The 21,604-nt window shown below is 59.0% G+C and overlaps 1 protein-coding gene across 3 annotated transcripts in view; it reads left to right on the forward strand.

Annotated features, from left to right (window-relative positions):
- The first annotated feature begins 585 nt into the window (after positions 1-585).
- The window catches only part of NPR2 (natriuretic peptide receptor 2), a 53,742-nt gene continuing 32,723 nt past the window's right edge, over positions 586-21,604 (forward strand). The window contains exons 1-2 of one of the 3 annotated variants that reach the window (XM_037902738.2): positions 586-1,367; positions 20,849-21,048. In XM_037902738.2, the coding sequence (XP_037758666.1) occupies positions 659-1,367; positions 20,849-21,048 (909 nt within the window). In that variant the 5' untranslated portion in view covers positions 586-658. Of the gene's footprint in view, positions 1,368-13,366; positions 13,500-20,848; positions 21,049-21,604 lie in introns of those variants that run through there. The other 2 variants (XM_037902739.2, XM_037902740.2) reach the window with 2 other exon arrangements.

The raw sequence follows: 21,604 nt of genomic DNA on the forward strand, positions 1-21,604 counted from the left end.
GGAGGAGAGCCCCTTTCAGCTCCCCGGGACGTTGACTCTTGTCCCTAAGGATGGCTGAGCACTGTGAGCTTCCACCGCGGAGCCTTTAGCGAATGCGCTGCCTCCCCCGCGGCTGCCTGCCCGGCCGCAGCCCTGGGGCGCCCCGGGCGCTCCAGGGTTTGGTGCGCGAGCAGCGCCCCGGGCCCGTGGGGCCAGCGCGCCAGGCGCACACGGGCTGCAGCCCCCAGGTCGGCGCCGGCCTGCGGGGGGTCGGGGCTGGCCGGGGGGGCGCCCAGCTCTCGCGCCGGCCCCTGGCTCCCGCGGCGAGCAGCAGCGGCCGGGGCCGCGGATCCGCTTCCAGGCCCGAGCACCGGCCCGGCCCCGGCCCCGGCCCCGGCCCGCGCGCAGCCCGGGGGCCCGGCGGGGTCGCGCGGGGCTGGCGGCGGCAGGGGGCGCTGGGCTGGCTCCGCGGCGGCGGCGGGCTCTGTGCAGTCACGTCCGGAGGGAGGCGCAGGGCAGCGGGGGCCGGGGCCGGGGGCGGGGGCCGGGGGCGGAGGCGGCTTCTCCCGGGGAGCCGGGCGCATTCGGAGCCAGCGAGCGGCGGCGGCGGCAGCAGCAGGGAGCCGCTGGCCGGGCTGGGCAGGGGCCGCGGAGCGGGGCGGGCAGGGCCGGGCCCCCCATGGCGCCGCCGCCGCGCCTGCTGCTCCCGCTCCTGGCCGCGCTGTGGGCCGCCGGGCGCGCCGAGCCCGAGGGCGCGAACCGCAGCCTGAGCCTGGCCGTGGTGCTGCCCGAGCGCAACGTGAGCTACGCGTGGGCCTGGCCGCGCGTGGGCCCCGCCATCCGCCTGGCGCTCGAGGCGCTGGAGCGCGGCGACCCGCCGCTGCTGCCCGGCCCGCTCGCCGTGCGCCTCCACTTCAGGAGCTCGGAGCTGGAGGGCGCCTGCTCCGAGTACGTGGCGCCCCTCAACGCCGTGGACCTGAAGCTCTACCACGACCCCGACGTGCTCTTCGGGCCGGGCTGCGTCTACCCGGCCGCCTCGGTGGGGCGCTTCGCCTCGCACTGGCGCCTGCCGCTCATCACGGCCGGGGCCGTGGCCACGGGCTTCAGCCACAAGCGGGAGCACTACGGCACCACGGTGCGCACCGGGCCCTCGGCGCCGCAGCTCGGCGCCTTCGTCTCGCAGCTCCACGCGCACTTCAACTGGAGCGCCCGCGCCGCGCTGCTCTACGCCGACCACAAGACCGACGACCGGCCCTACTACTTCACCATCGAGGGCGTGTACCAGGAGCTGCAGGAGGCGCTCAACCTCACCGTGCGCTACCACATCTACGCGCCCGACGAGGGCGGCGCGGACGCGGCCATCCACTTCATCCGGGCCAGCGGGCGCGGTGAGTGCGCGGGGCAGGGCGCAGCGGCTGGGGGGGCGCGGGGCTCTGCGCGGGGCAGGACGCAGCGGCCGGGGGGCGCGGGGCTCTGCGCGGGGCAGGGCGCAGCGCCTGGGGGGGCGCGGGGCTCTGCGCGGGGCGGTGCGCAGCGGCCGGGGTGCGCGGGGCTCTGCGCGGGGCGGTGCGCAGCGGCCCGGCTGCGCGGGGCTCTGCGCGGGGCAGGGCGCACTCATGGGTCGTTCCCCCTTTTGGTCTCTGGGTGGGCACCGAGGGCGCGCGCAGCCCTTTGGAAATTGGGCTGAGTGTCCGCGCAGGAGGTACCGCCGGGCGCGCTGGAGCATCAGCGGAGCAGGAGGCATCGCCGCGCCCGGAGGAGTCTCGGTACCAGCCCGGGGTTCCGCCCGGTGCCCAGCTACCGGCCACGCCTTGGTCTCCTCCACGCTCCATGGCCCCTGCCCCAGCGCCATCCCCGCCCCGGCACAGGGCACAACCGCCGGAGGCAGCCCCTGCCCGGCCCGCTGCGAGGGGCAGTCCCGGTCCGGCGCAGCCCCCGCCGCCCCCAGCCCAGAAGCACCAGCCGCCCAGCTCTCCTCGGGGCCCGGGTTGGACCCAGCCTGCCCGGCGCTGTGGCCGTCCGGCGGTCTCGGGAGGCGGCGTGGGGGCAAGCGGTCGAGCCGCAGGGGGGCGAGGAGCCGCGGAGCGGGGAGCCGGGGCAGGCGCTTGCTGCTCCCAGCCTGGAGCGTGGGCGGCTCAGCCCTGGGGGGCCCTGCGGCGGGGGGACGCAGCGGGTCCGGCCGAAGTGTAAAGAGAGTTGCGGGGTGGGGCGGGGCCAGCAGGAGCCAGGAGAGACCCCAGTGGCTCCTGGGCTGAGCCCTGTGCCCAGGCAGGGGGGTGAGACCAGCCAGAGGGGAACGGACTAGCCGGGAGCCCCCAGCCCCGGGCTGCGCCCTTCAGGAGCCGCACCCCCTCTGGCGCAGCCCCACCCCCCCATGGGCTTTGTAGGCCTGGCTCCGGTGTGGGTTCCCGGCCTGGCTCCGGGGCACTGGGTGGGACTTGATTATTATTTGGGATAGCAGCACTTAGACCCCGGCCGAGATGGGGGCCCCGTCGGGCCGGGCGCTGCCCGGGCCCCGGCCGAGATGGGGGCCCCGTCGGGCCGGGCGCTGCCCGGGCCCCGGCCGAGATGGGGGCCCCGTCTGATGCAGAGCGAGAGACAAGCAGAGGGGAGGGGGCAGCGCGGTAGTGGCAAAGGACATGCTAGTGCCATGCTGGGGGTGGGGTTTGGCCTGGGCAGAGCTTGGGGAAGGCAACGTGGGCTAAAACCCCCTGGCAGGAGCGGCAGAGCAGTGCCAATCTCTGAGCTGTCATGCGCCCTTTGGGCCAGGCTGGGCAGTGTCACCTCCTCCGGCCCCAGCACGGTCCCCAGGAGGGGCAGCTGCACGGGAGCAGAGCGGAGCTGGAAACAAGTGCGTGACTTTTCCCGGCAGATGGACGGAGCTGGGATTCCAGGCCCGGGTGGTGGGGGAGGGGGCTGGGGGCTGCGCCAGCCTGCTGATGGATTGATAAAGCTGCCGCCCGCCTGGGGAGGTGGCCCTGGGAGAGCGGCTATATTGGGAGCAGGAGGAAATGGAGAGGATTACAGAGCAGCTGGAGCCCAAGGGCAGCCTGAGGCTGGTTCATTATTGATGAGAAGGGGTTATTGATTCCGGAGGCAGCTGCTCGGCTGCTGGCTAATGGATCCTAAGATGCTGTGTCATTAAGAAGGGCAGGGAGTCAGGGATGCTGGAGCCGGCGTGGCTGGTGGGCCCTCCGCTCTGCTCCCAGGAAGCCTGGCCGCAGCAGGAGTGGGGCCTGGGGCAGCCGGTGCTTCGCACTGGCTCCTGCCCCAGGTGCTGAGCCTGGGGTGCCCCCTATGCTGCCCCACACTCATGCTGGGGCAGGTGGGTGCAGGCCCAGGCTGGTGACACAGTTCTGGCCTCAGTTCTTGCTGCTGAGCGTTAGGACCTGGGAGCTGCAGTGACCTGGCCCTTGGGGGGGCTTTGCATCCCTGGGAGCGTGAGGGGACCCGGCCCCTGAACTTAGCCGAGGGTCTGCATGCTGGGCCCCCAGGGCCCGACGCTCAGATCAGGGAGGGGTCAGTGACTCGGCCCGCACACCAGTGCCAGGGCTCTGTGACTGACAACGGGCAGTTGGGCCAGGCCAGAGGAGGGGGCTTAGGGGTGGTCCAGTGGCCAGGGCACTCGCCAGGTGCTGGAGACCCCTGCTAAGGCCCTGCTCCAGGGATGGGTTAGTTATTTATATGGGTGGCAGCGACTGACTGGCCCCCTTGCTCGGGGTGCGGAAACACCACAGCCAGGTCTCCTCTGTTCATCGTGCTCTGGGGGCGCGGCGTCTCCCCCGTCCCAGGTGAATGTCCTAAGCACTGCACTTGGGGCTAGAAGGGAGCTCCCGCTCCGCCCCACTCGTTGTGGGGCCAGCAGGCCTCAGCTTGGGCTGAAGGGCCTGAGATCAACCTGAGAAGCGCTGGGCTGAGACGGAAGGTGGGCCTTAGGCCGGAGCTAGTGGATCCCTGCCCGGGAGCCGCCTCGCCTCTGCTGCCCTGCTCCAGCCCCCGGGTGCGGCCCCCTCTCCCCCACGTGGGCGTGGGCATGCCTGTGTGCAGGGGCTTGGCCTGCAGCACCCTGTGACATTCCTGCCGCAGCCTCCTCCACCGGCCTGCTCGCGGGCTGGGGGAGGCCCTGGCTGCTCCCCGCCTCTGGCCCCCCTGCTGGGGCAAGGGGCCCCCTTGGGGAGGGGATTTCAGCGGGCAGGCCGGGGGCTGTGGGCAACGCTCCGGCCTGGCTGGGGAGAGCAGCCTGGCTGTCCCCTTCCTGTCCGGGGAGGCGCCGGCAGGGCAGCCGTTCTGTTTCCAATTAGCGCCGGAATCCAGGGACCTGCACATTCCTGCCGCTGCCGCAAACCCAAACATGTTTTCACCCCGCTTGGAGCCTGGTGGCTTTGGCCAGGGATCCTCGGCTGTGCTAGGCTCTGCCCCATGTGGGTGTCGGGGCTCCTGGCCCCAGGGCCGGGGCTGAGCCAAGGGGCACAGCTCAGAGCAGGCTTCCCCCAGAAGTTTTCTGCCCTGTCCAGAGGAGCCCGCAGAGCAGCCGGGGCCAGTTTTGAAGGCTGTCCCCCATCAAAGGCAAGCCCGGGGCCGGGCGAGGCACCGTCGGGGGCAGAGGGGCTGGGCCGGGGGATAAGAGGAAGAGGGGCAGGTGGGGGCTGAGTTCTGGAGATGCCAGAGCAGGGGATGGGGGGCAGGTGCGAGGCTGGAGCAGTGGGAAAGGGCAGGTCCCTACTTTGCGACGGGAGCACTTGCTGGGGTCGGCCCGGTACGTGGGGCTGGCTGGAGGCCTGCCAGGGAGCAGTGCCCAGCATGGGGGGGGCTGGAGAAGGGGTTTGACTGGAGGTCTGTGTGGGGGTGGCTGGCACATGGGTCTCGCTGAGGATGTCTGTGGGGCTGGTTGGATTCTATGGGAGCTAGCTAGAGGTGTGGGGGGCTGGCTGGATGGCTGGGGGCATGCAGGGGGCTGGCTTGGGACACGCGGGGACGGGGAGGGGCTGGCTGGTGGGGGGGTCACATTCATGTATATCATTTTTTCTCCTGTAAGATCATACAAGTCTCTGCAGGGGGTCCCCCTCGTCCCCCACCCTAGGGATTGAACCCCCCTGCCGGCCACCCTAGAAATGGCACTTTTTCTCCATGGGCACTTAGCAAAGGGGGGACAGGCAGGGCCATAAGCTCTGGTCCGGGTGTGCCGAGAGAGAGGAGCTGGGCGAGGGGCAGGGCGGGGAGAGGGTTATGAACCCTGGGGACGAGTGTCCAAGGGCTGAGATGGGTTCTCCCCCAGTGACCGTTTTTTCACTCAGGATGGGATGGGTTGCAAAGAGATCTGCTCCTGGCGCCTCCGTCCTGCGTCCTACGGGGGTCAGACCAGGGGGCACAGGGGGGCTGCCCTTGGAGCGGCTGACCCTGGGAAGGGGCCGTGGGGAGATGTCCATGTTCTGGCTCCTGGCTAGTGCGACAAGCAGCAACAGGCCTGTCATGCTCGGGCACCATCGGCTCTCGGGCCGCAGCCTGAGGTGGGGAGAGGGAGAGGGGGTGTGCGCGAGAGGGTGTGCAGGTGGGTGCATGCGAGTGGGTGCATGCAGGGGTGTGCGCGTGAGGGTGTGCGGGTGGATGCATGCGGGGGTGTGCGCGAGAGGGTGTGCGGGTGGGTGCATGCGGGGGTGTGCGCGAGAGGGTGTGCGGGTGGGTGCATGCGGGGGTGTGCGCGTGCGGGTGGGTGCATGCGGGGGTGTGCGCGAGAGGGTGCGTGGGTGGGTGCATGCGGGGGTGTGCGCGAGAGGGTGCGTGGGTGGGTGCATGCGGGGGTGTGCGCGAGAGGGTGCGTGCGGGTGGGTGCATGCGGGGGTGTGCGGGTGGGTGCATGCGGGGGTGTGCGCGAGAGGGTGTGCGGGTGGGTGCGTACAGGGGTGTGCGGGTGGGTGCATGCGGGTGGGTGCATGCGGGGGTGTGCGGGTGGGTGCATGCGGGGGTGTGCGCGAGAGGGTGTGCGGGTGGGTGCATGCGGGGGTGTGTGCATGAGGGTGTGCGGGTGGGTGCATGCGGGTGCGTGCGGGGGTGCATGCGGTGGTGTGCGCGAGAGGGTGTGCGGGTGGGTGCATGCGAGTGGGTGCATGCGGGGGTGTGCGGGTGGGTGCATGCGGGGGTGTGCGGGTGGGTGCATGCGGGGGTGTGCGGGTGGGTGCATGCGGGGATGTGCGGGTGGGTGCATGCGAGTGGGTGCATGCGGGGGTGTGCGGGTGGGTGCATGCGGGGGTGTGCACGAGAGGGTGTGCGGGTGGGTGGATGCGGGGTTGTGTGCGGGTGGGTGCATGCGGGGGTGTGTGCGTGAGGGTGTGCGGGTGGGTGCATGCGGGGCTGTTTCCGCACTGCTGGAAAGGTGTGTTCCTACCTCGAGTTCCATTCGCGGCGCTGACTCGGCTCCGTGGCATTTAACCGGGCCCAGCAGCCTGAGTTGCACCCTGTGGGGCAGCCTGGGCTAGAACTCGGCGAGCCACAGGCCATGTCTGTGCTGCTCTTGTGACCGAGTTAGGAGCCTTTTTTGCAGTGAAGAAGCACGTTGAGTGACAGCCGGGGTGGGGGGTTGTGGGTGTCAGCGGAGGGGGGGGGGTGAGAGCGGGGCGCGGGTGATGGGCTGGGTGGACCGGGTGCCAGGGGAGAAGGAGCCAGGTGAACTTCCCATTCTTCCCCAGTGAGCTGCCTGTCCCCCACCCCCGTCCCCTCACCTTCCCTCCCTCTGCTGGCCCCCAGCTAGCTAGTGGGTGGGGGCAGGGCCGGTCCAGGGATCCCCAGTGCCATGAGGGCCGTGCACTGGGGAGCTCAGGGCATGGAGGCGAGCAGGTTCGGGACATTGGACTCCGTCCGGGGTAGCCCTGAATGTAGCGTGGGATGGGGTCGCTGGAGCCAGCATCCTAGGGACCAGTCTGACCATCTGGGGCTGCCCGAGCTCCAGCATCCCCTGGCCAGAGACACCCTCCCCGAGCCGCAAGGAGCCAGAGCCCAGCCGCAGGAAGAGATGCCCCATCTGGGTGCAAGAGTGACGGAGAATCCCCCCGTCTCCACGTTAGCTCTTCCCAGGCGTTGTGCCCCTCACTGGCATGCTTCTGGCTGGGTTTGCCCGGTGCCAGCTGCCGGCTTGGGCACTGCCCTCGTCTGCCTGTGCCCTGAGTGTGCTCCCCCGCCGAGGGGCTGACAGGTCGAGGTGATGTCGCAGCTGAACCATCCCTTCAGCACTCTCACCGACAGGCCGAGTTCTCCACTGTCCCCATCCTCCGGAGAGCGGGATTCCCAAGCTGGGCTCCTGGTGCCGTGTGCTGAGTGTGGGGCTGCCCCTGCAGAGCTGAGACAGTTTATCCACTGCTCCCCATAGGGATTTCCCTACACACCCCTGAATTTCCCCAATCCCCCCCCCTCCCAGTTTTGTGAACTAGTTACATTCAGTGTTGCCAATTTAGTGATTGTTTGGAAATTTGAATTGAAATTGAAACATTAATACACACTTTAAAGCATATACAGTGTATGATAAAATACGCGTATCTGAAAAAGTATCACAGATTTGAAAAGTATGAACATAGACTAGCTTCCTTATATAGCTGTTGTTTTTTATGACAATGTCAGTGATGTTGACCAACCTAATAATTTCAAATGATGATTTGTAAGCAAAGTCTAAATGAGCTCTCTCTGACGGGTTGGGTCACAGAAACCCCCCCTGGGACCTGCCACCTGATGTGCTGGGACTGCCTCTGAGCCCGTTTTCCCTGGCAGCTTGGGACTCCGGAACCCTTGTCTGGTTTGAGCCAGACACGCCAGCCTGCTACAAACACAGACCCAGGTCTGAACCACGTCCCCCAAAAGCTGTAGGCTTAACTGAAAACAGCTTAAGGGGTGTTCCTGTCTCCAGCACTCAGATACCCAACTCCCAATGGGGTCCAAACCCCAAATAAATCCTTTTTACCCTGTATAAAGCTTATACAGGGTAAACGCATAAATTGTTCGCCCTCTGTAACGCTGATAGAGAGAGATGCACAGCTGACCGCTCCCCCCCCCCCCCCCCCCCGGTATTAATACATACTCTGGGTTAATTAATAAGTAAAAGTGATTTTATTAAATACACAAAGTAGGATTTAAGTGGTTCCAAGTAATAACAGACAGAACAAAGTGAATTACCAAGCAAAATAAAATAAAACACACAAGTCTAAGCCTAATACAGTAAGAACGCTGAATACAGATAAAATTTCACCCTCAGAGATGTTTCAATAAACTTCTAACACAGACTGGACGCCTTCCTAGTCTGGGCCCAGTCCTTTCCCCTGGTACAGTCTTTGTTCCAGCTCAGGTGGTAACTAGGGGATTTCTCATGATTGCAGCCCCCTTTGTTCTGTTCCACCCCCTTCTATAGCTTTGGCACAAGGCGGGAATCCTTTGTCCCTCTCTGGGTCCCCACCCCTCCTTCTAAATGGAAAAGCACCAGGTTAAAGATGGATTCCAGGTCAGGTGACATGATCACATGTCACTGTAAGACGTCATTACCCACTTGCCAGCACAAGTAAAGACTTACAAGTAAACAGAGCCATCAAAATGCCAAACCACCATTCATGGCCCACACTTCGCATCGTTACCATAGGCTCTCAGAGTTATACTTCATATTTCTAGTTTCAGATACAAGAATGATACATACATACAACTGGGATGACCACACTCAGTAGATTAGAAGCTTTGTAATGATACCTTACAAGAGACCTTTTGCATGAAGCATATTCAAGTTACATCATATTCACACTCATTAGCATATTTTCATAAAATCTTATGGAGTGCAACGTCACACACTCCCGGACAGCTAGTGATGAGCTGGGGGCTGGGGGGAAAGGCTTCAGGACCAGATTGTATTTACATTCACACCTCATCTACTGAGGTATCCAGCAAACAGAGCTGCCTTGCCCAAGTGATAGATTTTGGCTGGAGCTGGGTTACAAATCACTTGAATGCGGGGGGAGGTGGGTGGGAATGTAATGTTGTTGTTCTTATTGTCTGAGTAAAGGGCAGTAGAACTGTACTTCACCTGTGCTGACTGAGGGCATCGAGAGAGAGAGAGAGAGAGAGAGAGAGAGAGAGAGGGTGGGGACAGGTGTTTTGCTTGATGGTCTGCCTGAGTCACAAGTACGATTTGACCTGCCCCCTCCACTGTTTAAAGACAGAGCTGATCAGGCTCCATAGAGAGTCTTTTGTTCTGTTAAGTGACCGCTACAGCTGAAGTCACTGATAATCAGGTGTAAGTGCTTAGACCTGCGGTGGGGACAGTGTTTCTGTGGCAGAGACGGCCCAGTCTGCACTCGCAGCGAGGTTCCCACCCTGAGCGCTCGGCTGAAATCACTAAGAGCCGGTGGAACCTCAAGAGACCGACTCGCAGAGGTCACGGTGGCAGCAGAAGGTGACGGCGCAGGGCCATTGGCAACCGAGCGGTGGAGTGAACGGTGGCCCAACGAACAGCAGTGGCCAGAGCGAACAGTGGGCAGCTGGAGGAACAAGCAAGGTGCCTTCTTGCCCCCACCTGGGAGATGAACTCACGTGAAAGCACCTCTGAACTCTGAGTCTCCACTGACCAAGGACAACAGCGGTGAGTGGGGTGCGGTGGAGGGAAAAGTGAGGGGCACGTTAAATAAACATTTGTTTGTTGGATTATATTTTAGTGACTTTGCTCCAGAATACTAGATTTGTGACTGGGAATGGAAACTTATATACATATGTTTCCTAGGAGGCCAAGATTTTTAAAATACATTATTTGCCAAGGTTGTTATCTCACATTGTTGCTATCTTGAGAGGTCATTATGTTGGGGAGTTTCTACTAAACATTTTTATTATTATAATAATTTTTTACATAAGAATGACCACACTGGGTCAGATCAATGGTCCATATAGCCCAATATCCTGTCTGCCGACAGTGGTCAAGGCCAGGTGCCCCAGAGGGAATGACCAGAGCAGGGCAATCATCAGGCGACCCATCCCCTGTCGCCCATTCCAAGCTTCTGGCAAACAGGCGAGGGACACTCAGAGCATGGTGTTGCATCCGTCCCCATCCTGGCTAATAGCCACTGATGGACTTATTCTCCAGAATTTATCTAGTTCTTTTTTTAATCCTGTTATAGTTTTGGGCTTCACAGCATCCCCTGGCAAGGAGGTCCACAGGTTGACTTTATGTTGTATGCAGAAATACTTCCTTTTGGGTTTTTTTTTTAAAAACCTGCTGCCTATTAATTTCATTGGGTGACTGCTAGTTCTTGTGTTATGTGAAGGATTAAATAACATTTCCTTATTCATTTTCTTCACACCAGTCAAGATTTTATAGACCTCTGTCATATCCCCCCTTAGTCATCTCTTTTCTAAACTGAAAATTCCTAGTCATTTTAATCTCTCCTCCTGTTTCATGCCCCTAATCATTTTCGTTACCCCTCTCTGTACCTTTTCCAATTCCAATATACCTTTTTTGGGATGGGGTGACCAGATCTGCACGCAGTATTCAAGGTGTGGGCGTTCCATGGGTTTATATAGAGGCAACATGATATTTTCTGCCTTATTATCGCTCCCTTTCTTAATGATTCCCAACGTTCTGTTTGCTTCGTTGACTGCCCCTGCACATTGAGTGGATGTTTTCAGAGAACAATGACTCCAAGATCTTTCTTGAGTGGTAACAGCTAATTGAGACGCCGTCACTTGCTATGGCTAGTTGGGATGATGGTTTCCAATGTGCATTACTTTGCATTGATCAACACGGAATTTCACCTGCCATTTAGTTGCCCAGTCACGCAGTTTTGTGAGATCCCTTTGTAACTGTTCGCAGTCTGCTTTGGACTTAACTATCTTGAATAGTTTTATATCATCTGCAATTTTTGCCATCTCACTGTTTACCCCTTTTCCCAGATCATTTATGAATATGTTGAATAGGACTGGGCCCAGTACCGACCCCTCAGGGACACCACTATTTACCTCTCTCCATTCTGAAAACTGATAATTTATTCCTACCCTTTGTTTCCTGTCTTTTAATCCATGAGAGGACTTCCCTCTTATCCCATGATGGCTTACTTTTCAAAAGTCAATTTAAATTAAATACATTTTTTAAAAAATTATATTTGTTTTAGAAATCTAGAACTGTTATGTGTTTTGGTGTATTTTGCGTTATCCTTATGTTAAATTTGCATTATCCTAACAAAACATTTACTTTATTCATATCTCTTTTATATGTTGCAGGTCAAAGTGAAAATGAAAAGACAAAAAACAATGCAACAATTTTTCCACTCAAAGGCCTCAAAAACCAACTAAGGTGAAGAACATGTTAAGAACCAAGAACATATCAACGTGTCGTCTGAAGGTTCAAGTGGTGTATCTACATCCGACCAGCCTGAAGCACGAATACAGCTACCTACTGAAGAAACAGTGTCTCCAAAACCTAAAGGCAGTTCCTGATGTTTGTCGGTCAAAGTGTTCCCATTTATTGAAGTTACAAAAGATGGCTACTGGTGCACCTCTTGCAAAAAAGCTTACAAAGAAGGAAAGCTTCCCAATGCTATAATTGGTAAAAGTGGAGGAGCTTGGTTTGTCAGACTGATCAGCAAAGCAAATGCTGACAAACTACGTGGAAAGGCTGCAAAACACCACGCCTGTGGAGTGCATCAACATGCAGAAAGCCTCATAAGCCCACTTTCAAAGCCAATTTTAGAAGTACTTAATGAGGCTGTTAAGAATGCTGGAGACACAACACAGTTCACGCGAACAAACATGGCTGTGGCATCCTACTTTCCATTTAAGCAAGAGATACCACACGCTACAAACCGGAGGCCAGTGTTAAGTGCATTGTCACTTGTTCATCCTGGAGTTGAACACTGGTTCCGAACAAGACCAGCAAATGCTCACCGTCTTTCTGCAGGAAACTCAGTTGACTGGCTAGACACATGCGGTGCAACAGTGAAAGACTCAACAGTTGAAAAAGTGAAGAACTCTCTCACCACATTCAAAAAATTGAGAGGAGCCTTCCCCAGAGTCCTGCCTGGCTTCGTAGGGAGCAGTTCCAGAGCATCGCCCGGGGACTCCGTGACAGGCATCAAGTATTGAGTCATTGTGTACGTTATCTTGATGTCAGCGATAGGCCAGTAGATGCGTTTCTAGATGTTCAAGTTATAGAAGACACATCAGCTGCATCTGTGACAACCCACATCTTAGAAGAGTTAAATGCTTGTCAATGGGACCCCAAACAGATGGCTGCTTGTGCATTTGATGGAGCCACAAACTTCTCTGGAAGATATGGTGGAGCACAAGCTTTGCTCAGAGAAAAGTGTAACCCTAATCTCTCCTATACACACTGCAGAGGCCATCTACTCCAACTAGCGCTAGTACGAGCTGCAGAATCTTCAAAAGACATTAAAAAAGCTATAAATTTAATGTCTTCATTATATTCTTTTTTCAGCAAGAGTCCAAAAAGACTGAATATCTTGGAAACAAATAGAAGATACACTGGGACTGAAGTTCAGATTAGTCCAACCTGGGAAAACCCTCTGGCTTTCTCATGAGTGATCTTTGGCTGTTGTCTTAAAATTACTCCAGCTGTTATTACTGACTTTGGAAAGTCCTACCAAGGTGGGATGGATCTAAGTAGTGAGGCTGGTGGATTACTTTTGCTACTACATTCAGAGAAGACTATCGCCATTCTCTCTCTCTTAAGTCTACTGTTGAAACCGCTTGGGTCATTAAACAATGCCATCCAGGCATCTGTTACAACAGAAGTAGATCTTTGTCCAGCAACAGAAGCTACGTTTGGATCAATCCGAGAGCTATCCATTGAAAAAGTACTGGAAGAAGGAAAGACTTCAGTCCAGAAGTTGACTAATGAAGGCTTTTATATTGAATCCTTAAGTGAAAAGGACAAGAAGTGTTTAAGACAACTGAAAAAGTACACAGACTTGATTCTTAAAAATCTACAACAGCGACCTCTAGATTTTACTCAACCTCTACGTAGCTTTTACAGATCCCTGTCCTATAAAACACCGACAGCTGAGTGGAGTGAGGCACGAGCAGCCATGGGGCTGCCGTGTGCTCCAGAGAGAACAGAGAATTTGAACACACAGTGGAATATCATACGACGAATGAATGAAGATTTGACTTCAACTTCTTTTTTATCATCGCTCGTGGCTCAGCCCGATCGTTGTGCTCTGTTTCTTGGGAGGAAAGAAGTCGGAATTCCTCTCTTGCTACTCCCAGTCACAACAGCCACAGCTGAGCGTTCTTTTGCCTCATTGAATCGCATTTTGTGTTCGGAAAGAAGTCGCCTCCTGCCTGATCCTGTGACTGAACTAATGAGCCTATCAGTTGAAGGACTGGAAGTCCCGGACACACGAGAAGCCACCGAAGATGAACGCATTGCATTCCAGAAGTTCATTAACAGAGTTGTGCAAAATTATTACAAGAAACCAAGAAGGATGCAGACGTCGTGCTTCATAAAAGGCTTGAGTAGCCAACTTTAATTTGTGTGATGATTTTAAAACGTGAGTTAAATCTAACGAAATGGTCATGAAACATTTTTCAGTTTTTACTATCATGCCATACAGCCACCTTCACCCTCACGGTCTCAGCCCTCTGCGGCCTTGACACCTCCTCCCCGGTGAATTCAAACACTCCCCCAGTTTCAATTCCTGGGGAAAACACTGGCTCCCCAGACGTTGGTCTGTCTCTGCTGGGAGGTTCCCCGGCAGGCGGTGGGGGCCGCTCAGGGCAGGGGTAGCGCCATATTGGCTGGGTGAAGGGTCTTGCCCCGTCCAGCAAGGGCAGTGGCCCTGACCAGGCACCAGCCCCTTCACCTCTGCTACTCACAATAGTCTAACTGGCGTTGTTGGCACTGCAAGTAACACGCCCAGCATCAGCCGCACAGCACTGGGCCAGGTGGGCAGGGGCCTGGTGCGGCGGGGGGTTACGCCTTCCTCTGGCGCAGCAGTTCTCAACCAGGTGTCCGGGGCCGCCAAGATAAACCAGAGAGCAAGGCCGATGTTAGACTCACTGGGGCTCAGGACAGAAAGCCGAAGCCCGAGCCCCGCCACCCAGGGCTAAAGCCGAAGCCTGAGCATCTTAGCTCTGCAGGGGCCCCAGGCAGTTGCCCTGCTTGGTACCCCTAGCACCGGCCCTGGCGTTTAGCAATTGTTTGGCCACAGGCAGGCCGGGCACTTTGTATCGCATGTTGCGGGGGAGGGATAGCTCAGTGGTTTGAGCATTGGCCTGCTAAACCCAGGGTTGTGAGTTCAATCCTTGAGGGGGCCATTTAGGGATCTGGGGCAAAAATTGGGGGTTGGTCCTGCTTTGAGCAGGGGGTCGGACTAGATACCTCCCGAGGTCCCTTCCAACCCTGATATTCTATGATTCTAAAAAGGTTGCAAACCCCTGGGCTAGGGCATCAGGCACTGGCGGGCTGAGTCGTCCGGGGCCTGGCACAGCCTGTGTTCCCAAGTGTCTGGGGCTGCAGTGCTGCCCCGCTCGGAGGCCGCTCGTGCTGCGTGGGCGCCGAATACAGCGAACGAGCACCAGGAGCACCGAGCGCTGGGGGGTCGAGGGAGGAGCCCCCAGCTCCTGGCTGCAGACAGCCCTGGAGAGCTGGGGAGATCAGGCCCTGGGGCGCTCTAGGGTGCCAGGAGAGGGGCTGGGCTGGGGAGGAGACATGCCGGTGCTTTGGGACTGGCCGGCTCTTGTCAGGGCCCAGTTCACTCTCCCCTCAGCCCTGGCTGCGTCTCTCCCCCTGAACAGTCGCAGAGCCTCTCTCTGCGTGCCCAGCACAGGCAGCTGGGAGCCACCGGCTCTCTGGGGAACCAGCTGATGGGGGCTGGGGCTGGGGCGCAGCCGGCTGGTCCCTGTGCGGTGAGTGGATAGCCGGGGAAGCCAGAGGCTGCTGGGAAGGCGTTGGCAACGACCCCCAACTGGAGGTGTGACTCGCCTTGGTGGGGGGTGGAGGGGCTATCCCGGGGGGGCGGTGACGCTCACTGGGGGGGCTGACCCGGGGAGTGATTCAGGGGCACGTTGGGGCCGTTCCGGGGGGTGACTGTCACGGAGTCTCAGTGAGAACGGTTCTGGATGAAGTTAGACGACTCTGGGGCAGCGTCTCAGGGCACCCTCACCAGGACAAGGAGCCTGCTCAGCTTCGGCACCTCCTGGGTCTGACCTAGGAGCGTTCAGCCCCCTGCTTGCCCCGGGAGCTCCCCGTAGTGAGTCCCCCTGGGGAGCCTCACCCCCCCAAAGGGCTCTGGGCCCCACTCCGCAGCCAGCAGTGACCCAGCCAGCGTGTGACACAGACGGGTTATTAGGTGTGGGGATATCACGGTGTCCCCGGGCGATGCTCTGGAACTGCTCCCCATGAAGCCAGGCAGGACTCTGGGGCAGTCGCCTTCCGGTGAGCAGCCTGTCTGCAGGACACACAGCTCACCCGGCTTCCACCTTCCTGGGTCTGACCTCGGAGCATTCAGCATCCTCTGCCCCTCCGTGCACTTCCCACAGTGAGTCCGCCCAGGCGGGGTCCTGGGGAAGCCAGAGGGTCCTGCCCCCCAACTCCGCAGTCAGACGGGACTCTCAGCCAGCCAGTAAAACAGAAGGTTTATTAGACGACAGGAACATGGTCTAACACAGAGCTTAGAGGTGCGGAGAACAGGACCCCTCAGCTGGGTCCATTTTGGGGGGCAGTGAGTCAGACAACCCTGTCTGCCCTTCACTCCATGTCCCAGCCAGCCCCAAACTGAAACTCCCTCCAGCCCCTCCTCCTCTGGGCTTTGTCCCTTTCCCGGCCAGGAGGTCACTGGATTCCTTTGTTCTCCAACCCTTTAGCTCTCACCTTGCAGGAAGTTGCCAGGAAACAGGGTGTTGGCCATTCTCTGTGTCCAGATCCCTGCACACACCTGCCCTCTAGGGCTCTGCAAGGATCATACACCCTTATCCCACCACCTAGAGACTTAAGATCTGCATAGGGGAAACTGAGGCACCCTCACAGTATTCAGAGGAAACATTAAGAACAGTCCCACTTCATCACAGGGGAACCCAGCGTAGAGCAGAGCTTGTTCCTGGTTTCTGAATTAACATTCAGCAAAGTCCATCTTGGGGTGCTCCAGAGCCCAGGGCTCCCCCTATCCTCCCTGAGTCCCAAAACAGGAGACTGACCAGCTTGCAGGAGCCCAGCCTCTGTCAGGCCCAGCTGCCCCCCTCCGGGCATTGTCTCTTTCCTGGGCAAACAGCAGGTCACCTCACTTGGCCTCCACCTCTCTCTTTGTTCTCTAACATCTCCAGCTGATTCTTGCAGGGGCCTGCTCTGGCCATCAGTTGCCAGGATACAGGTTGTCAGCCATTCTCTGTCTCAGGCAGCCAGTCGGTGTCACACTTGCCCTCTAGGGGCCTCTGCAATGATCACACACCCTTGTCGCACCACCTAGGTACTTGAGTAACACATAGGGGAAACTGAGGCACACACAGTATTCAGACAAAACATTAAGAACATTACCACTGCGTCATAGACTCATTGAGGGGTTGTGTGTGATAGGGTTGCCAACTTTCCAGTTAGAATCATAGAATATCAGGGTTGGAAGGGACCTCAGGAGGTCATCTAGTCCAACCCCCTGCTCAAAGCAGGACCAACCCCCAATTAAATCATCCCAGCCAGGGCTTTGTCAAGCCTGACCTTAAAAACCTCTAAGGAAGGAGATTCCACCACCTCCCTAGGTAACGCATTCCAGTGTTTCACCACCCTCTGAGTGAAAAAGTTTTTCCTAATATCCAACCTAAATCTCCCCCACTGCAACTTGAGACCATTACTCCTCGTTCTGTCATCCGCTACCACTGAGAATAGTCTAGATCCATCCTCTTTGGAACCCCCTTTCAGGTAGCTGAAAGCAGCTATCAAATCCCCCTTCATTCTCCTCTTCCGTAGACTAAACAATCCCAGTTCCTTCAGCATCTCCTCATAAGTCATGTGTTCCAGACCCCTAATCATTTTTGTTGCCCTTCGCTGGACTCTCTCCAATTTATCCACATCCTTCTTGTAGTGTGGGGCCCAAAACTGGACACAGCACTCCAGATGGGGCCTCACCAATGTCGAATAGAGGGGAACGATCACGTCACTCAATCTGTTGGCAATGCCCCTACTTATACATCCCAAAATACCATTGGCCTTCTTGGCAACAAGGGCACACTGTTGACTCATATCCAGCTTCTCGTCCACTGTCACCCCTAGGTCCTTTTCCGCAGAACTGCTGCCGAGCCATTCGGTCCCTAGTCTGTAGCGGTGCATGGAAACCGGACACCCTGCTTTGACCCATCTCCCTGAGGCCTTGCCCCCACTCACTCCTCTCCCCTCCAATCAAAACAAAAACACCTAAACCCCAAAGCAGGAATTATTGCAGGAAATTGTGTGTTTCCTACCCCCTCTTCCAATCTTAACCCTTATCACATGTTCTGAGGAAAGGGGGTGGTGAAGCTTCGCTGTAATCCTTATCTTGGTATTTGTCAGGGTACTCTGGGAAGTGTCAAGGAGTTGCTCACTCCTACTGCATTAAGGACCATTACTTGTATCCCTAGCACCGCTGCGCGCCAGAGACGCTGGGCGCAAGACGTGGGATGAGCCTGCTGCCATAACAACCCTTCAGCAGAGAACCGTTGGGATGCTGAGAGTTACTACACAAGTACGGTGCGGCCTGAGATATAAACACAGGAAATGCATTTCAGCAACGGACACCTGCTCTGATTCCCCCTCTCCCCTCTGTACGACGAGAGCAAAACAGGGACTTTTGCTGGCTGCATGTTCGTTTTGGCTGAGAAGTTCGTTCTTGCCCCCTCCTCTACCCAAAGAGCCAGCACCCGAGCCCCACCGTCCGCGAGCTCACTCTGAGAGCAGGTGACGCGGTCCTCTCTACAGAGCTCTCTGCGCTGTGCAGAGAAAAGGTCCACAGCTCAACCTGGAATAACCCCGCCAGGGCAGCGGGTGTTTAGGACCCTCTTTAAGACACATCGTTGAGGGAAGAATGTGGGGAGAAGGGGAGATACTGACTGTACTGAGCTAAACCTCAGCGCCCTCCCCAAAAAAGATTCCCAAAAAAGTCAAAGACCTTTAAATAAACTCCAGTACTGACACGACCCCCCCGCCCCCGCACACACATACACACCGGAGGCCAGGATACAACACATAGTAATTCCGGGGTGTTGGGATCGGGCGGGGGGGGGCACTGTGCTATCTGTGGTCCTCCTGGGGAATGAGTGGCAGGGGAGCTGGCTGTAGGTCCTGCGCAGGGATGGGGGAGGGCTGCGTGGCCAGGGTGCGTGCCCAGGAAGGGGGATGAGGCTCGGAGCCAAGCCGGCCCCATTGTGGGAGCGGGGCACACAGGGGTTTTTTCGCTGCAGGGGCTGGCTGGGGACAGGGCAGCTGCAGGCCCTCTGTGCGGGGTGTTGGCAGTGAGGTGAAACACTGCCAAGGGGTAGGCGCAGCCCCCCTGTCCGGGGGAGCAGGGACCTCCTTCCCCGTGAGCTGCCCTGGGCAGGGGGCACAGCAAGTGTAAGGACGGGGGCCACTCTGCCCCAGCCACTCACCCATGCAAGGTGGGAGCGGGCGGCAGTGCAGCAGGGGCGCTGATGCGGGGGACGGGGGTGGTTTGCGAAGGGCAGCAGGGCAGGAGCAGGGTGGGGAGCCTGGGCGGCCCATCCCTGGCGCTGCTGCCCCTGCTCCCGCTGCTGGAGGAGGTGGGAATGGAGACTCCCGCGCGGGCACACGCTGGGAGGAGCAAAGTGGGGGGCACGGCCCCTTGCTGCCCCCGCTGCCAGCTCTGTGCCCGATCCCCTCACAGCGCCTCCCTGCCCGCCAGCCCGCCTGCTTGGCCCCAACGGTCCTGGCGCCCCTGCAGGACTTTGGGTGTCCGGTCAGTGTTTCTGACTGGACACTGTCAGGTGCCCTTTTTGACTGAACTTTCCGGTCGAAAAAGGGGGCACCTGGCAATCCTAGGCTGTGTGGAGGGGCTGTCCCAGAGGGGCGGTTCTTGTTGGGGAGGGGATTGGGGTGTGGAGGAGCTGTCATGGGGGGATGGCTCATTGGGGAGGTTGGGATGTGGAGGGGCCGTCTCAGGAGGGTGACTTGTTGGGGTGGGGTTGAGGTGCAAATGTGCTGTCCCAGGGGGGTGACTCACTGCGGGGTGACTTGTTGGGGGGGGGGTTGGGGTGCAGAAGTGCCGTCCAGATGGGGATGATGGAGCATTGAGAGTTTTTTGTGGGAGTGTAGTCGCCTTAAATAGAAAGGGAGACTGGGAACTTTCCCTGTCCCCAGCTCCCCCCACAAGGAGAAGGGAGGGAGCCCAATGAGACTGAAAGGAGGGACATTGAAAATGGATCAAAGGAAACTTTTTTTCACATGGTGTGTAATTAACCTGTGGAACTCACTGCCACAGGATTTAATTGAGGCCAAACTTTTAACAAGTTTCAAAGGGGATTGGCCATTCCTGAGCATTACAGCAATAGTCAGGGTGCAGTTAATGCAAACAGTTCTGGCAGGGAGATTAAACGTTGTTCTCAGGGCTTGAAGCAATCTCTAACTATTAGAGACCAGGGTGGGACCTGAGGTGGGGTACATAATCCCACACCTGCTACTGTGGGGTTGTTGCGCCTTCCTCTGGAGTATCTAGCACTGCCCGTGGTCGGGGCCCTGGGCTGATGGGTGCCAGTTCAATCCTGTCTGGCAGTGCCCATGTGCCTGCGAACCCGTCCACGTGGTGGGGGAGGGCTCTGGATACGTTCCTCTGCTGATCTGGTGTGAGCGCTGCATCGGCCCTGAGCCTCGTGCACTGCCCTTCCGTCAGGCTGGACCGTCAGGGCTCGGGGCCCTGCATCACACTGGGACCAGTCCCCCAGCTCTGCGCAGGCTCCTGGCTTTTCCTGCCCGGGACAGCTCTGAGTGTTCCCAGGGGGCCCGCAGCCCTGAGCTGCACGGCAGGTCCCAGCTGGCCAGCCTTGGGAGAGCCCAGGCCTGGGGCTGTGAGCAGGGGCATGTGGTCGTGCTGTGCGTTGTGACTGATGCTTATGCTCTCCGCCTGTCTCTGCCCTCCAGCGACTGACACAGCCTGTCCCCCCTGCTCCACCTGTCTCTGCCCCGCAGCGACTGACACCTCATCACCCCCATTCTCCGCCTGTCTCTGCCCCGCAGCGACTGACACAGCCTGTCCCCCCTCCTCCACCTGTTTCTGCCCTGCAGCGACTGACACCTCATCACCCCCATTCTAATCTCCGCCTGTCTCTGCCCTGCAGCGACTGACACAGCCTGTCCCCCCTCCTCCACCTGTCTCTGCCCCGCAGCGACTGACACCTCATCACCCCCATTCTCCACCTGTCTCTGCCCTGCAATGACTGACACTTCCTGTCCCCCTGCTCCACCTGTCTCTGCCCCGCAGCGACTGACACCTCATCACCCCCATTCTCCGCCTGTCTCTGCCCTGCAGCGACTGACACAGCCTGTCCCCCCTCCTCCACCTGTCTCTGCCCCGCAGCGACTGACACTTCCTGTCCCCCCTCCTCCACCTGTCTCTGCCCCGCAGCGACTGACACCTCATCACCCCCATTCTCCGCCTGTCTCTGCCCTGCAGCGACTGACACAGCCTGTCCCCCCTCCTCCACCTGTCTCTGCCCCGCAGCGACTGACACTTCCTGTCCCTCCTCCTCCACCTGTCTCTGCCCCGCAGCGACTGACACCTCATCACCCCCATTCTCCGCCTGTCTCTGCCCCGCAGCGACTGACACAGCCTGTCCCCCCTCCTCTGCAGCAAACTGACACTGCCCCTTCCCTCCCATCTCTTCCCCACAGTGACTGACACTGCCCCTGTGTTTCCCACCCCCACAGTCATCTACATCTGCGGCCCCCTGGAGATGTTGCACCGGATTATGAGGCTGGCCCAGCGGGAGAGCCTGACTAATGGCGACTATGTCTTCTTCTACGTGGACGTGTTCGGGGAGAGCCTGCGTGCCGGTGCCGCTCGCGACGCCTTGAAACCCTGGCAGAACAGACAGAGTCAGGACGTGGGCCTGCGTCAGGCCTTCCAGGTACCCCCCGGGGCTGGGGCTTGGCTTGGGCCTGTCCCACGCCAGTCCCTGGGGAGCGACCCTCCAGGGTGCCAGCCCCCAGGCAGACCCACAGCCTCCCAGACTCCAGCGCTGGGCCTGTGGGCGCACACGATCCCTGTCTCCCTCTGCCTCCAGAGCACCCCCTGCAGTCCTCAGCCGCTGCTTTCCCCTCCTCAGGGCTTCTTAAACGAGCACCACCCGGTCCGAAGAGAATGAAGCATTCCCCGCCTAGGATCCGATTGCCCCTGCCCCTCCAGCCCCGCTCAGCATCTCTCTCCTCGTGAGCTCAACGAGCAGTCTTTCAGATAGAACGATAGGCGGCTGCAGCCGGCACAGTCCTGCCCCGCAGCACCTCCCGCCTGGAGTGGGTTCTTCTCCGCAGGCCTCCCCCTCAGCGGCTGACTCAGGGCTCTGCGGGAGCCGCCTCAGGCCACGGCTACGCTACAGACTGTGGCTGGCGCCCGGTTCGCGGGCAGGACGCCGCTGCATTTGGTGCATCGCTCCTGCAGGCGCCTGCTGGGGTCCTGGCGCTGTG

Source organism: Chelonia mydas, chromosome 5 (genome assembly GCF_015237465.2).
Source record: "Chelonia mydas isolate rCheMyd1 chromosome 5, rCheMyd1.pri.v2, whole genome shotgun sequence".
Lineage (NCBI taxonomy): Eukaryota > Metazoa > Chordata > Testudines > Cheloniidae > Chelonia > Chelonia mydas.